The sequence below is a fragment of the Euleptes europaea genome, chromosome 11 (genome assembly GCF_029931775.1).
Source record: "Euleptes europaea isolate rEulEur1 chromosome 11, rEulEur1.hap1, whole genome shotgun sequence".
In the NCBI taxonomy this organism is placed as follows: Eukaryota; Metazoa; Chordata; class Lepidosauria; order Squamata; family Sphaerodactylidae; genus Euleptes; species Euleptes europaea.
The window spans coordinates 49,535,488-49,551,706 of NC_079322.1; the positions used below are offsets into that span (position 1 = coordinate 49,535,488).

Sequence of the window (16,219 nt, forward strand, 5' to 3'; positions counted from 1 at the left end):
AGCTAGTCACAGTTTTCCTAGAGCTCTCTCAGCCCCACCTACCTCACAGGGTGTCTGTCGTGGGGAGAGGAAGGGAAGGTGATTGTAAGCCGGTTTGATTCTTCCTTAAGTGGAAGAGAAAATCAGCATATAAAAACCAACTCTTCTTCTCCTTCTTCTTCTCCTCCTCCTCCCCTCCCCCCCCCCCAGTCTGATAATCGAACTACTGCAACATACTGGCTTTTTGTGACTGTTGAACTGTGTGTGAGAACAGGAAATGGTGCAGAAGATTGTTTGAAAAAGATAACAGAACTGCTTCCCAAATTAAAACCAGTTGCTTCAGAGGAAAGGGACACCTCAGTTGGTCAGGGGAGAAGACCATACCATGTCAGAGAATACATACTTGAAGGTCCTGAGGGCAGGGATAGCTATAATAAATTCTAAGCATCTTATTCAGAGTGTTCTACAGAATCTACTGCTGTGCATTTCCTACAGTAAGCACTCTATGTATATTTTGGGTCCTTGCTGTCTTACTTCAGTATATTGCTGGATGAAGAACTGATGCACTTTTCTCCAGAAGTGTACCTGTGTTGGCCTATAAGTCCAGATGTCCATTAAAGACTAACAAAGTTTATTCCAACTCTGACTCATGAAAATTTATGTTGGAATAAACGTTACTAGTTTTTAAAGTGCCATTGGACTTCTGTTTTATTTTAATGTAGTATCTGTGTTTTTAAAAAAATATATTTAACTAATAGTTTTAGTTCTAGCTCTGTCTCATCACAAAGGCTTTCACTGGATAATGGCATTGATAATGTTAATCATGTCATTTTCTTAAATCTTAGTTCTTTGAAGAAAATTAAGAAACATGGACAGCCATAAATAGTAAGTAAATTTGTTTGCAAATGTAGTTCTGTAGCATTAATAAAATTATGGCCTGGTCTTTCCCCAAACTGGCATGTCTTTCTAAAGAAACACATTGCCTTTATAATATTACATTCAGAGCCATAAATGTGGGTTGCCTGGAAAGTTTGTGGTGGTGATTTTAACAGCAAAGAGGGTGGAAAATCTGAGTCATTGTAAAACACTATAAACTTAATTTTAAGGAATTTAAATGTGGGCATACATATCACATTAAATGTATCTGGATGTATAATGCATATATTATTTAGATGTCCTAATATTTATCTACTAATTTTGGTTTGTTACAATTTCCTCCTTAATGCTCACCAGTTATTCAAGGGAACTTTATGATCGATATGCCCAAGGCCAAGAAAAGTCTGTAGTCAATAAAATGCAGCAAAAATACTGGAAAACGAAACAAACTCTTATCAAAGTCACGGGTAAGAAGGAAGATGAGCATGTGGTGGCCTCTGATGCAGATCTGGATGCAAAGCTGGAGGTGTGTATGCAAACCAGGACTTTTGAAAGAATATCAAGATACTGAACTTTAGCTGGGATCTGAAGGCCAATGGGTGCACACTATGGGTACAACCTAGAGTTGCCAGCTCCGGGTTGGGAAATACCTGGATATTTTGGGGGTGGAGCCTGAGGGGGCAGGGTTTGGAGAGGGGAGGGACTTCAATGCCATAGAGTCCTATTGCCAAAGTGGCCATTTTCTCCAGGTGAACTGATCTCTGTCGGCTGGAGATCACTTGTAATAACAGGAGATCTTCAGCTAGTACCTGAAGGTTGCCAACCCTAGTACAACCCCATACTGTTTTTTGCAACTTCCTGTGACCCCTGGAAAATACATATACTTACTTAAATGATACTACTCATTAACCTAGAGTAGATCCTTGGAAAGCCACCAACCACAGTAGGGGTACCTTTCAGGGTGACATTTTATGAAGGTAATGGAACTGCTATAGAAGGGCAGATCTGTAAACACACCCAACCACCCACTCAGCACACACTCAGCCTTTGTATCTCTGGTAACTTACCTGCCAGGATGATAAAAATAAAATTGCTGTCCACCCCTCGAAGGAAGATCAGGATGCAAATGTAGTGAATAACTCACTGGGATGTATACGGTTCTGCCAGCTTTCAAGACTGTGGTCATGGATGTGTGTGATCTTGGCAGTTATTGATGCCCTGCTGATATTTCCCACAGGGAAAATACATTTAAAGTAATTGGTTTTCATGCATATTCTTCACGGTTGAGGAAAAGATAAATTAAAAATAGCATGGACTGTTGTGGAATTAGCAGACATAGCAGAAGACACATACCACAGTTCCCTTGGAGTGAACTCTTATTGTTTTTTGTAACCACTTGACTGTTCAGAAATTTTAGAAAACCAATGTAAGTCTCTTCTTTGAAGGCCTGGATAGCTTAAGCATTTGCTTCTTGGCCTCAAACCAACTTGGGAATGACATTTTACCTATTTACATTCAGTCTATGATCTTAGTTACACCCTTGAAAGCTGTAGCATCAACGTTCCTGGTAAAGAAAGTCTACAAGGCTTTACTGTAAAATGGTTTTGTTTCAGTGCCAGAGGACCACTCTTTTATTTGTTTATATATACACTCACACCTATAGATAAGTATAGATATATAAAAAAGTGGTCCTCTGGCACTGAAACTGAGCCACGTTTACAATAAAGCTGGGTGGACATTCTTTGCCAGGAATGTTGGAAGACATTCTTTGGTCTCCCCCCCCCCAAACGAGGGCATTATAAGTTAAGGCTGTCACATTAATTTCCATACTGTTTTGGGAGGGAGGGAGGCAGTTTTATTTTTCTCTCCTATATTTGAATAATTCCTATATAGTAGATAGTTTATATTTTATATTTCATTTCAGCTGTTCCATTCAATTCAGAGGACGTGTATGGATTTACTTAAAGCAATTGAACTATACCAAAAAAGGATTTGTTGTAAGTATTTATAATTGTGGCTCTGTTTTCAGTCCGACTTAATCAGCGGTAATTGTGGAATACCCTGACCTAGGATAGCCCAGGCTAGACTGAGCTCATCATATCTTAGAAGCTAAGCAAATTCAGCCCTGGTTAGTATTTGGATGGGAGACCTCCAAGGAATTCCACAGTTGCAACGTAGATGCAGGCAATGGCAAACCACCTTTGAACGTCTTTTGCCTGGAAAACCCCTATGGGTTGCCATAAGTTGGGTTCAACTTGCGCTCTCTCTCTCTCTCTCTCTCACACACACACACACGCACGCACGCACGCACGCATGCATGCATGTAACAGCTGCAGCTTTAATCAAAATTCCAGGTTTAGCTAAAATGATTTATGTCAACCCAAGTTTCAAAGTTACGTTTAAAATCTTCAGCTATATTTATTATTATATATTTATTATTTATGTACTTTATTTATACTCCACCTTTCTCCACAGTGGGGACTAAAACAGCTTACATTATTCTCGTCTCTTCCTTTTTTCTCCTCACAACAACCTTGTGAGGTAGGTTAGGCTGCAAGTATGTGACTGTCCCCCAAACACCCACTGAGCTTCCACAGCAATATAGGGATTCAAACCTAGGTCTCCTAGGCCTACTGTGAAGCTCTAACTGCTACACCATGCTGGCTTTCATAGGGTGGCTGCTGTTGAAAAGTAGCAAGCTGCCAGACCTAGGTGAGTCATGCAAGTCAGGTGGTATCAAGTCACCCAGTGGTTGCTTTCAGGCCTGACTCAGATGAGTCTTCCTTCAGATGTCAAAATAGCCCTGGAAAAATCCCTGGAAAGGACCCCTACTTTTTACTCACAGAAACCAAGCTTTGGAATGCTGTTGTTGCCTAGCAATGGCCACTGAGGGAATCTGTTAAAGCTACAGGCACTCCTTTTATCATCTGGGGTATTTTTACACACGCACACCCATGTGTTTATTTTAGATTTCACATTCCTCTGCAAATTTTTTGTCGACAGATCTGTCTGGCCCGTTCACAGCTCTAATCACTGAATTTAAGTATCCTCAGATTTGGCCATCTTGGCCAAATCTTACAATATAAGATTCGTCTTAGAATATAAGATGATAGTCAGCGCTTTTCTCTTAATTAAAAATATCCTGTCAAATCAAATCTTCATAATAAAAGTTTTGACATGCAAATAATGATATAGAGGGAAGGGAATTAGAAAGCAAGATGGCCGAGCTGTTTAAATCAGCATTCAGCTCATTAGAGATATGTGCAACTTCTGTCACCTGAGCATCTGGCTCAGGTAGTTGAAAGGGACTCTGAAACAATCTAGGGAAATGCTGGGTATTGTAGCCAGGTCACAGTAGTCTACTTCATCTGATCCCACCAAGCTAATACTTCTATTCAAGCAAGAAATGGCACATTCTCCTGTTGCCTTTTCAGCTCAGAGGTCATTTTGCAGTTCTTGTTACATTACACTGAGCCCATGAAGAGATGTAAGTGAACTCGATCTTCTGTTTCTTAAGTGCACGAGATGCCTGAAGGTTAACTCAAAATTGCAAGCTGGGGGTGGGGGGGTTATTCTGTGTTTCTTGGAGGCAATAGAATTTGTTGCCCTACTTACAAAATGCAGTGTTGTTCTTACCTATATTTGGTCACTTTGTGTGTGTGTGTGTTTAGTTCTGTCACAAGAAGAAAATGAGTTGGGGAAATTTCTCCGAGGACAAGGTTCTCAAGATAAAACCAGAGCAGGCAAAATGATGCAAGCTACAGGAAAGGCCCTCTGCTTTTCTTCTCAACAAAGGTATGTTTGATCTATTATTGAAATGTTGTTTAAGGATTACCCTCCTTTTCCTCTTCCTGCCTAGGAAAGCAAACCCATACAAGGCCACAATATTATCTGCTTTCTTGGCTTCAGCATCCCAGAAACCCTTGTGAAAGGAAGCAGGAAGAAGCTGCTGGCAGCCTGGTCAACAGATCTTCTTGGCTGTTCCCTGGTCCTGCTTTCTGAAGGTTTCCCACTCCTCCAGAACTTCTTTGCTTTGTTCAGCTCTGACCCTCCCTGAATTCTCTCTGGTCTGTTTTTAACTTTGCCCTGCCTGTTTACCCTTGGCTTCTTGTTCAGTTGTAGAACACTCATAAGTTATCTCTTCCCAGAAAGGATCTCTTTCCCTGTTTTTAAGTCTCTTCTGACAGAGAAGGATGTTTGTGGACTCTCTGGCCTTAAAGCCAGGAGTCGTCACCGACCAACAACAATTAAAAAAATTGTTGTCATCTCAGCATAGAATTCATCTGTATTTGATCCTAGATGTCCTGCTAATCAGATTCCCATCTAGGGACTGGGATGTCAGGATGCTGCTTGCATATTCTGGAGGATCAAAGAGTCATTGTTAGCATGATGAATAGCCAACCTTTCTCTGTTCAGAGTGGTCAGTAGCTGGGTGTCATTCTTGGCACAGTTCAGGAAAGATCTTTCTCTGCTCTAGAAAAGTGGGATAGGATTATGAGGATGATGTTGAACATCTGTGAGATTTCTCAGAGCACTACTTTAGACTAGTGCACTTCCTGTGTATGGTGATTGCTGATAATGTTCATGATATCTCCAGAATGAAGATCTAGTAGGACCAGTGCGTAGGGTTGCCAACCTCCAGGTACTAGCTGGAGATCTCCTGCTATTACAACTGATCTCCAGCTGATACAGATCAGGTCACCTGGAGAAAATGGCCACTTTGGCAATTGGACTCTATGGCATTGAAGTCCCTCCCCAAACCCCGCCCTCCTCAGGCTCCGCCCCAAAAACCTCCCACCGGTGACGAAGAGGGACCTGGCAACCCTAACCTACTAACAGGCTACATTCCAATATTATGGAACCTCACACCCGGACAATACAAATATTTATTGTAAGCAGCACTGACAGCCGATAGAAATCAGTTTACCTGGAGAAAATGGCCGCTTCGGCAATTGGACTCTATGGTATTGAAGTCCCTCCCCTCTCCAAACCCTGCCCTCTTCAGGCTCTACCCCAGAAACCTCCCTCTGATGGTGAAGAGGGACCTCACACCCCTACAGTGCTGCCATCTTACAACAAAATGTCTAACTTTCTTGACTCTGATGTGAGCCTTTTCAGATACAAAGCCTGCATTGCCAGGAACCAATAGCCTAGGGTAAGAGATCTCTGCACAAAGTGAGAACAGTTTACTTAGTTCTACAGAAATATTTGCATGGGGAACAAGGGAGTTGCATGTTTACATGCACAACTGATTTCATCTCTGAAATTCATATAAGGCGGTAAGCCAGCAGCAGGCCACATTTCCTTCAAATAGTGTTTATCCAAATCAGTCCCCATGTCAGGACAGGCACATGGAAGAGTTTCCTATACACATGTAAATCCAGGACACCGTTTCCAAGTTTGAGGCCTTTGAATACATAGCTCCCAGCCTGATGCAATAAGTCTCACAGAGAAGACCGGAAGATGAGGGGACAGATACTTACCCCAAGGTAACCTTATTGACCTAACCAAGATGCAGAGTAGAAAAGGGGAAACAAAATGGCAGCACTACAAGAAAGCAAAGTTGAATTATTCAGTGGTAACTATAACAATCCATTTGTGGCAGTTCAATAAAAATCGTTCACTGTTGCCCAATCCTAAAGTTCTATTTCTTTAACTCAATTAAAGTTCCTGTTGGCCCAGATGGAGTTCCTCCTACATGCCTAGTTCACAGAAATCAATCCAGATAGAAGAGAGAGTTGTGGATGTTGCCTCAAAAGGGACTATTTTCCTTTATTTTGTATTTTATTCAATTTCTAACCTGCCCTCCCCCAACAAAGGTCAGGCTCTGTGCGGCTACAACCATATAATAAATAATTAAAAAACAATATATCGCAATAGATCAACAATTAAAACTCAGATTGATTACTTAAAAGATCTCATCTAATAATAAGTTCCTCTTATTGATGAACAAAAAAAACTCCATGGGACACAGTAAACTACAACAGGGTATATGACACTGGAAGGGTGATTCTTGATTAGTTGACAGTGGCCTGCAGATTGGCTGATGGCCCTTCCCGAGCTCCCGATTTAATTGCTAGAGAAGGCTACATAGTATAGAAGATTCAGAGAGCCTATTATTGTCCTGCAAACCTGAGTCATTTGTCATGGCCAGGGTATGGAGTTGTTAGGGGACCATACAAAAGAGCCTTGATTAATGTGTCTCTGGATTTGTCAAGCAGCCTGGCTACTTCCTCTTGGAAGTGCCTGGAGAAATCCATTCCTTAATTGAGATTTGCTGCCATGATATCAAAATATAGCTCCATCCAAGCCTCTGACTTTGCAAAGCCGGATGACTTTGGGGTACACAAAGACATAACTTTTAAAGAGAGCCTTTGGCTAAACTTCCAAGATTTTACTCTTATTTATGATGTTGTTTAAACTTCTTGTTTAAACTATGGTTCTTGGTTGGAAACTGTTTTGACCAACAGGTAAGCTTAAATATTTAGGTGTGGGGCACAACAGCTCCAGTCTTGTTTACCTCCAGGGCAAATATTAAGATGAAGAAATTCCGATACCTGGTTAAAAAAAAAATAACAATGTCTGACAGAGATGTCCTTCAAAAGAGTAATGAAAAGGGTATTTAAACATAATACTGCTGGAGTATAATGGGGAAGTGGCATGCTTGATCACAACCTGTTCTCACAAAGCTGCCTTATACTGAATCAGGGCATTGGTCCGTTAAGGTCAGTATTTTCTGCTCTGACTGACAGCAGCTCTCCAAGGTCTCAGGTAGAGGTCTTCCACAGCACCTGATCCTTTTTTAAACTGGAGAGGCCAGGCACTGAGCCTGGGATCATCTGCATGCAAAGCCGATGGTAGAAACTGGGAGTTCCATAGTAATTCCCCAAAAGTGGTTAGCTATCAAATGAAGGGACCTATTTAATATAAATAATATGTGAATCTGCAAATCAGAATGGAAAGTCACCTTTATGTTTGCCCTTATTTTTACCCTTAAGCTGTGCAGTTGTTGAATTCAGCCGCTTTCTTGCCAAGTTATCCTTGCATTTGGAAGTCTGAGATGATGTAAATCTTTGATTTCTGGTTAAACCAGCTTTGCTCTACTTAAGTGTGGCTTAATGTAAACAATGGATCTATGCTGTATTAACCACAGTTATACCAACAAATCAGCACGAGGGCTTTGCTTTTAAACATAAGATTATATTCACCAATTACAAGTTGCAAGTTTCCCTTATTTAAGTAGCACTATATACATTGAAATCAAAATAAAACATTTAAACAAGATAATGCAAAGTGTTCAATCACACCATTCAATTTCAGAATCAGTTACTCAAGTGTAAGCTGTAAAAGAGTCCATTACTCAAGTGTAAGCTGCTAGAGAGTCCAAATGAAATTCAAAAACAAACCAAGGTATAAATCATGCTGTGGCTGCCTTCCTGCAGCCAAAAGTCAGGGATTCTTTATGGCTTGTGAGCATCAAAATTCAAAACAAAAAGTCATACCGGAGTTCTCCCAGTCAAGAACACCGCAAATTAGAACAACGTAAAGTCCAACTCAACGACATCCTAGGTTGGTGCTAGTTTCGTATGCTTCATCAGTAAGTTGGCTTTCCTTTTGGATATTTACGGTATATACTCGCGTATAAGCCAAGTTTTTCAGCCCAAAAAAAGGGCTCAAAAAGCCGAACTCGGCTTATACGCGGGTCAATACGGTAGGGGAGGGGGGAGGAGGGAGGGGGGAACTTACCGCCATCGCCGCCGTGCCCAGGCGCCTTCCTCCGGCCGGCAGCAGCCTGGAGGGGCCTCCTGCCGGCCCAGGAAGGCCGCGCTGTTGCCGCCGCCGCGCCCGGGCGCGTTCCTCCTGCTGGTAGGGGCCTTCCTTGGCCGGCAGGAGGTCCCTGCCGGCTGCTCCGCCGCCGCTCAGGCGCCCGGGCGCCTTCCTCCTGCCGGCAGGGGTCTTCCTGGGCTGGCAGGAGGCCCCTGCCGGCCGCGCCGCCGCCGCCCACGCACCCGGGCGCGTTCCTTCAGCCGGCAGGGACCTCCGCTCCGCCGCCGTTCAGGCGCCCGGACGCTTTCCTCCTGCCGGCAGGGGCCTTCCTGGGCTGGCAGGAGGCCCCTGCAGGCCGCGCCGCCACCGCCCACGCACCCGGGCGCGTTCTTTTAGCCGGCAGGGACCTTCCTGGGCCGGCAGGAGGTCCCTGCCGGCAGCTCCGCCACCGCTCAGGCGCCCGGGCGCCTTCCTCCTGCTGGCAGGGGCCTTCCTGGGCCAGCAGGAGGTCCCTGCTGGCCGCTCCGCCACCGCTCAGGCGCCCGGGCGCCTTCCTCCTGCCGGCAGGGGCCTTCCTGGGCCGGCAGGATGTCCCTGCCGGCCGCTCCGCCGCCGCTCAGGCGCCCGGGCGCCTTCCTCCTGCCGGCAGGGGCCTTCCTGGGCTGGCAGGAGGCCCCTGCCGGCCGCGCAGCCGCCGCCAACGCACCCGGGTGCCTTCCTCCGGCCGGCAGGGGCCTGGAGGGGCCTCCTGCCGGCCCAGGAAGGCCGCGCCGCCATTTTAGAGCGCAGCATTGCCGGTAAAGGGAATTTCTTATTGACCCTCAGCTTATACGCGGGTCAATAAGAAATTCCCTTTTCTGGCCTCAAATTTGGGGGGTCAGCTTATACTCGGGTCGGCTTATACCCGAGTATATACGGTATCTGAATTCTTTGTGGGAAATTGCCCACGTTGTGTTATTCAGGTATAAAACCTCTTGTTTGATGACCAAATAACAATGTATTAAGAGGTTTTATACCTGAATAACACAACGTGGGCAATTTCCCACAAAGAATTCAGATAAATATCCAAAAGGAAAGCCTTCCAAAAGGAAGCATACGAAACGAGCACCAACCTAGGGTGTCGTTGAGTTGGACTTTACGTTGTTCTAATTTGCGGTGTTCTTGACCGGGAGAACTCCGGTATGACTTTTTGTTTTGAACTTTGATGCTCACAAGCCATAGAGAATCCCTGACCTTTGGCTGCAGGAAGACAGCCACAGCATGATTTATACCTTGGTTTGTTTTTGAATTTCATTTGGACTCTCTAGCAGCTTACACTTGAGTAACGGACTCTTTTACAGCTTACACTTGAGTAACTGATTCTGAAATTGAATGGTGTGATTGAACACTTTGCATTATCTTGTTTAAATGTTTTGTTTTGATTTCTACTTAAGTGTGGAACACATTTATTTCAAGTGATGGCAGAAGGAAGTAAGAGATTTCTAGTAAATGCTGGTTTTGACCACTGGGAGGAGTAAAAACACGTTGCAGTGATTGCAAGACAGAACTGCTGTTTAAATTCATTTGAATTTAAGCTTGCAGCCAAAATTATTAGGAGTTTCACTTATCTGTGATAAAATAATGTGCTAGCACATTATCTTCCTGTTCTATGTTGCTGAATTCTTATATTTGCCGCTTTCTGTAGAAATGTTTAAAGGGGGGAGGGCACTAAAAATACTACTAGCAGGGGAAAAGTTTGGCATCAGCTGGATAAGCTATATGACAGATATAATTCTTTCATTCAGAAATGATGTGTAAAGTACTTATGAACATAATTGTCTTACATGTTTCCTAAAATCAGCATTGAAAGTTTCTTCCTATTCTAGTTTGTTCAGTAATATTCCTTATATTAGTTTCCATTACTGTGACTCTGCCTCTCTATTTGGATTGCTGCTTACAATAACCTTTATGTTTGCTTTCAAAATTCCCTACACTTTCAATTTCTCTCTTTTTTCTCTGCCACAGATTGGCATTGCGCACACCTTTGTGTAGGCTATACCAAGAAGTGGAGACGTTTAGATACCGAGCTATTTCTGACACATGGCTGACTGTCAATCGAATGGAGCAGTGCCGTACTGAGTATCGAGGAGCTCTGTTGTGGATGAAAGACGTGTCTCAGGAGCTGGATCCTGATCTTTACAAACAGATGGAGAAGTTTAGGAAGGTATGAAGTTTTAACAGTCTCCTAGATGGCAACGCTTGGTGACGGTAATGGAGTGTGGTCTGGATACCTCAGAGAAAAATATAATTCAGCAGGCAGCATGGAGGTGATATTATTCACACACTGATCTTTTCCATGTGGCAAGGTTCATCTGGTACAGATTGCATTATCCGTGAAAGGTAATAGTGAGAAAATGTTTCCCAAGTATCTGGCTCAAACTAGATGTGGCTTTTAAAAAACTACATAAACTCCCCCACCCTAGCAAATAAGTATCTTGTTAGTACAACGATATTAAAGGGAGTTTGAGCAGTCAGAGCTGTCCTGTGGAGACTATTGATAGCAGGCAGGCTCTGTTCTTTAGTAGATTTTGGCCTTTTATCCAGTGCCTCCAACTCTTCAAAACTTGCCATTGTTTTGGATTGCTAAGTCTCAACTCAGCAAGATGAGGGCTCCTGGCTAACTTAGTTTGGGGGGTAGATTGAAAAGGTAGCCATGCTGGTTTGCAGTAGAACACTTTGGGTCGAGTCCAGTAGGACCTCAGAGACCAACAAAATTATTGGGTATAAGCTTTCGAGAGCCAAAGCTCCCTTCCTCAGATACCCATTTGGGGTGAAAATGAGGTTTCTCCCATCAACGGAATAGAAACAGAAAAAAAAAGAAGAAGAATGGGGAGGTTGGGAAAGGCTGAGAGGAAGTTCTTGTTCGGTCTTGAGGGTAAGTCTCCACAGTCTCATGTTTACACAGGTGCAACAGGCTAGAAGAAGCCAGTCAGTTGTTGGGTAGAGGTTTCAATTTAGGCATATGCTTTGGCAGATGTCTTGTTGTCGCCTGTACGCGGCTCCTGAAATACAAGAGTTGGTAAATCTTATGTGAGTTGATGAGGTGGTTTGTCCTTCAAGTATTGTAATAATTTCTTGGTTGTCAGTACTGCTTATAGTAAATATTTGTATTGTCCGGGTGTGAGGTTCCATAATATTGGAATGTAGCCTGTTAGTAGGTTAGGGTTGCCAGGTCCCTCTTCGTCACCGATGGGAGGTTTTTGGGGTGGAGCCTGAGGAGGGCGGGGTTTGGGGAGGGACTTCAATGCCTTAGAGTCCAATTGCCAAAGTGGCCATTTTCTCCAGGTGACCTGATCTGTATCAGCTGGAGATCAGTTGTAATAGCAGGAGATCTCCAGCTAGTACCTGGAGGTTGGCAACCCTATAGTAGGCTCATGCAGGTTAAGTGGAATATGATTCCAGGACCAGTTGATATTGACATGTACCTCTGTCCAGAAGATGCCGTTGATTCTGTGATTTCTCAGTGTTGGGGCATCTGTGTACAGACAGTGCTACAAATATTTTTGATTTTCATTCTTGGGTGGACAAAGTCTGAAATTTATTTACTGAAGTTTAATGTTGAAAGCCCTGATTGATTAATGCATTTTTTACTTTACAAATTAGAAGCATTGACTTCAATAAATCATTAGCATTTTTAAACCATTTGCACAGTGTTTATCCAGTGTGTGTGTGAAGTACTTTTTTCTTTTTCTGGGCTATTTCAGATTCATTAAAATAAAGCACTTGATTCAAGCCTAGGTCTTATCTTATATCTTATCAGTAGAAAAGCATTTAAAAATATATACTTCATGCATGTGATTATGGTAAACATAAGTAAACAGAAAGCAACAAATCTGTGCGATAAGAAATATATATATATATTGGACAGCAGTGGAGAAAAAAACATTGCCACAATTGTGGTTTTCAAGTAGCTTTGAAACTTCGATGCACTGCTAGTTTGGGGGGGAAGAAAAATATTTTTAAAACCTTGTGAGCCCATAAGTACAACTGGTTGGCTATGTGTACAGTGGGGGAAGGTCAGAGGATTTGCAGTTAGAGCAATAAGGAAGCCAACGGGTGTAACTTGACGCCACTGCTCTGTAGCTGTGTGAGCCATTGAGAGTGTTAAAAATGTTAAGAGGAGGCCACATGTTTCATTCACAGGGGGATCATTTTAACTCTTGACCTTAGTAACTAGTCTGGTCAGTACAAAAAGAAGTTTTGAAGCATTACAGTGTTGAGCTCTGGAGTGTGTAGCATTGGGTGTGTAGTGTACCTTTAGAACTGGCTATACTGCAAACAACCCATCCAACTCTCCTGTAATTTTGAATGGGCTAACTCCAATCCAGAGACCAAATTTTGCTGGTGAATCCTGTATCAGAAGCTTTCTCTACAATAAAAAAGCATATCAAAGAGGCTGATTATGATAACACATCTTTTTGTGCTTGTCACATTTGCTCATCTCAGTTTTTCGGAATACCACCACCACGTGGTATGCCTGCCTATACCTACTTTTTGACAATTCCTTGCCTCTGTAGAGCCTTCTTTCTAGCTAGATTAAACCCTAACCTTTCTATGGTTATGCAAGGCAGAATTTTGAATTTACCATACTCGGAAAGGACTTGTCCGTGCTCTTCTGGCTCCATTGACTCATTAGCTCATGTGCTCTTGGAATGCCGTTTTTATGAGGACCTTAGAGCACGATATCGCTCTCCTTTTTTAATACATAAATCCAATGCCTCTGTGTCTGATACAATGCCTTTTTTATTAAGTGATAGGGATCCCAAGGCTACATTGGCAGTGGCAAAATTTATCTCAGTCCTTATATTTCTCAAACATTAGATTCAAAACTATGCTGCTCAAGATCAGTGGATCAAGGGGCTTCTAAGGGATAAAAGAAAGGAAAGGAATCCTGTAGCATTGGAGGTTGTCTGTATTGTTTTATGGTTGAAACGTGAAAAAAGTCATATATGTGGTCTTTGATGAGAATTAGCAGCTGTATGTTCAGATTTCTGTAGTTTTGAAAAAACGGAGGAGCTGCTTTTGTTCTTGTTCAGTGCAACTCTGATATGTACCATTGTGTGGCAGTATTTTACTGAATGTTTGAATTATTTGAGCTTTTTATCTAAGGGAAACTGCAGTCTTAGTCTTTGTTCAAGAGACAATTGTACATCTGCTAGGAAAACGAAATCTGTAAATGCACTGTACCATGCCTGCTATTAATTTTGCCAAACTTAGTTTCATAGGATTTCCATTCTTAAGATAAGCAGAGTAACACACTAGTAGAATATTATTTAGAACAGGCATGTTTGTATTTGTTTTGCCTTCTAAATGCAACGAATACTTTTATTTTATTTTTATTAGATTTATATCCTTCCCTTTCCTGGCCCAAGCCAGGTCCAGGGCGACTTCCAACAATTCACAATACAAAGATAAAAATTGAATAAAAATATCCAAAATTCAATGTTAATACATATTAAGCATCCTATAGGTAAAGGTAAAGGTCCCCGTGCAATCACCGGGTCATTCCCGGTGACGTCACATCCCGATGTTTCCAAGGCAGACTTTGTTTGCGGGGTGGTTTGCCAGTGCCTTCCCCAGTCATCTTCCCTTTACCCCCAGCAAGCTGGGTACTCATTTCACTGACCTCACCGACCTCAGAAGGATGGAAGGCTGAGTCAACCTTGAGCCGGCTACCTGAAACCTACTTCCATCGGGATCAAACTCAGGTCGTGAGCAGAGCTTTTGACTGCAGTACTGCAGCTTAACACTGCGCCACGGGGCTCCTAAACATCCTATAAACCTAACTAAAACTTGGACTAAGAAGATGGAATTATATCTAATTCCATCCCGCATATTATCTTAAAATCAGTGTTTTCAGCGGGGGTCAAAAACCCAGTATGTTGCAGTGCTTGTGACAATCAGACCGATGAAATAAAGGGGAGTCCAGATGGAAGGTCCAACAAGGGAGGCACTTGGCCAGGAAACACTTGGACAAGAAAAAATATTAGCTGGCATTCCTTGTCTCCTCTCAAGAATAATACACACACTATTGTAAATGTACCAAAGTAAGTTGCACCAAACCCCATTTATTTGATTAGGTGTAAGTATGTCGAATTCTTTGATGGAGAAGGCTCCCCCCCCCCCGGTTATTACAAAACCTTAAGCTTGTTCTGTATATATTGGTGGTGTGTGTATTAAGTGCCGCCAACTTGCTTCTGACTCATGGCGACCCTATGAATCAATGTCCTCCAAAACATCCTATCGTTAACAGCCTTTCTTGGGTCTGGCAAACTGAGGCCATGGCTTCCTTTATAGAGTCAATCCATCTCACGTTGGGTCTTCCTCTTTTCCTGCTGCCTTTTCCTGGCATTATTGTCTTTCCAAGTGACTCTTGTCTTCTCATAATGTGACCAAAGTACGACAGCCTCAGTTTCGTCATTTTGGCTTCTAGGGTCAGTTCAGGCTTGATTTTATCTAGAATCCACTTATTTGTCCTTTTGGTAGTCCATGTACATATCGGTACAGATGAGTTTCTCATATATTTGGGAATGTGTAGAAAAATGGCCGACATTCATCAACTGAAAAGTTATTAATTGAAAAAACTATTTTGAAAGCCCACCCAGTATACTCCATTTGGAGTTAGTAAGTCAGCACTAGTGTGTTCACATCACCTCCAAACTGACTTGTGAGATGTTTTTAACCTTTAGGGTGCTGCTGCAGAAATCAAGAATAATCTCTTCCACACTGTGCCACAGGATGTTGCCACACTTCAGACTTCTGTTAGATGTTATGTGTCAGTTGCAATCCACATGATTAAGTTGTTTAACTGGAATGAGTTATCAGGAACAAGCATCTAATTTTCAGTTGTGGAAAGTGTACCTAATTGTTTGGACGATAAAAAACTTTTGACAGAATTGCATACAGGTATGGCTCAGGCTAGCCTGATCTCGTCAGATCTCAGAAGCTAAGAAGGGTCAACCCTGGTTAGTATTTGGATGGGAGACCACCAAGGAAGTCCAGGGTTGCTATACAGAGGGAGGCACTGGCAAACCACCTCTGTTAGTCTCTTGCCTTGAAAACCCCATAAGGGGTCGCCATAAGTCGGCTGCGACTTGACGACACTTTACACAAACATTCCAGAGGTGCTTTTGGATCATAGTTAACCAGTCTAGTTGTTCTAATACATCTGGTTCACTAAGCCTGCCTTGCCTTTGCTGGGCCAAACCAGAAGAAACGCCAGTCGTTCATTCCTATTCCTCTCTCCTGACAGCGATTTATAATTTCAAACATTCTGCGTACCTTTGATCTTTGTTCTTTCCACATGTCTGTCAGTCTGATCTTCTCAGCTAACCTTTATTTTGTTTTAGAAATGAAGGGGGAGAAAACAATCCTAACAATTAAAAATGTCCTGAACTATGACTTTCATTAGAGCAGTTATTCCAGGGCTTTTTGTCTTATTACAGCTGATGGGATCTTGGGAGCTGCCTTTCCGGAAGCACGATGTACATTCATATATTTTTTTATGCAGGCAGGGGGGAAATCATTCTCTGTGCTCTTGTTTTCATTGACCTCTTCT

The 16,219-nt window shown here is 42.7% G+C and overlaps 1 protein-coding gene across 1 annotated transcript in view; it reads left to right on the top strand.

The window, feature by feature from the left end:
* The first annotated feature begins 834 nt into the window (after positions 1–834).
* Positions 835–16,219, top strand: part of ICA1 (islet cell autoantigen 1) — a 64,780-nt gene continuing 49,395 nt past the window's right edge. The window contains exons 1-5 of the mRNA XM_056857371.1: positions 835–864; positions 1,213–1,381; positions 2,780–2,852; positions 4,527–4,650; positions 10,627–10,825. Of these exons, the coding sequence (XP_056713349.1) occupies positions 848–864; positions 1,213–1,381; positions 2,780–2,852; positions 4,527–4,650; positions 10,627–10,825 (582 nt within the window). The 5' untranslated portion in view covers positions 835–847. The remainder of the gene's footprint in view (positions 865–1,212; positions 1,382–2,779; positions 2,853–4,526; positions 4,651–10,626; positions 10,826–16,219) is intronic.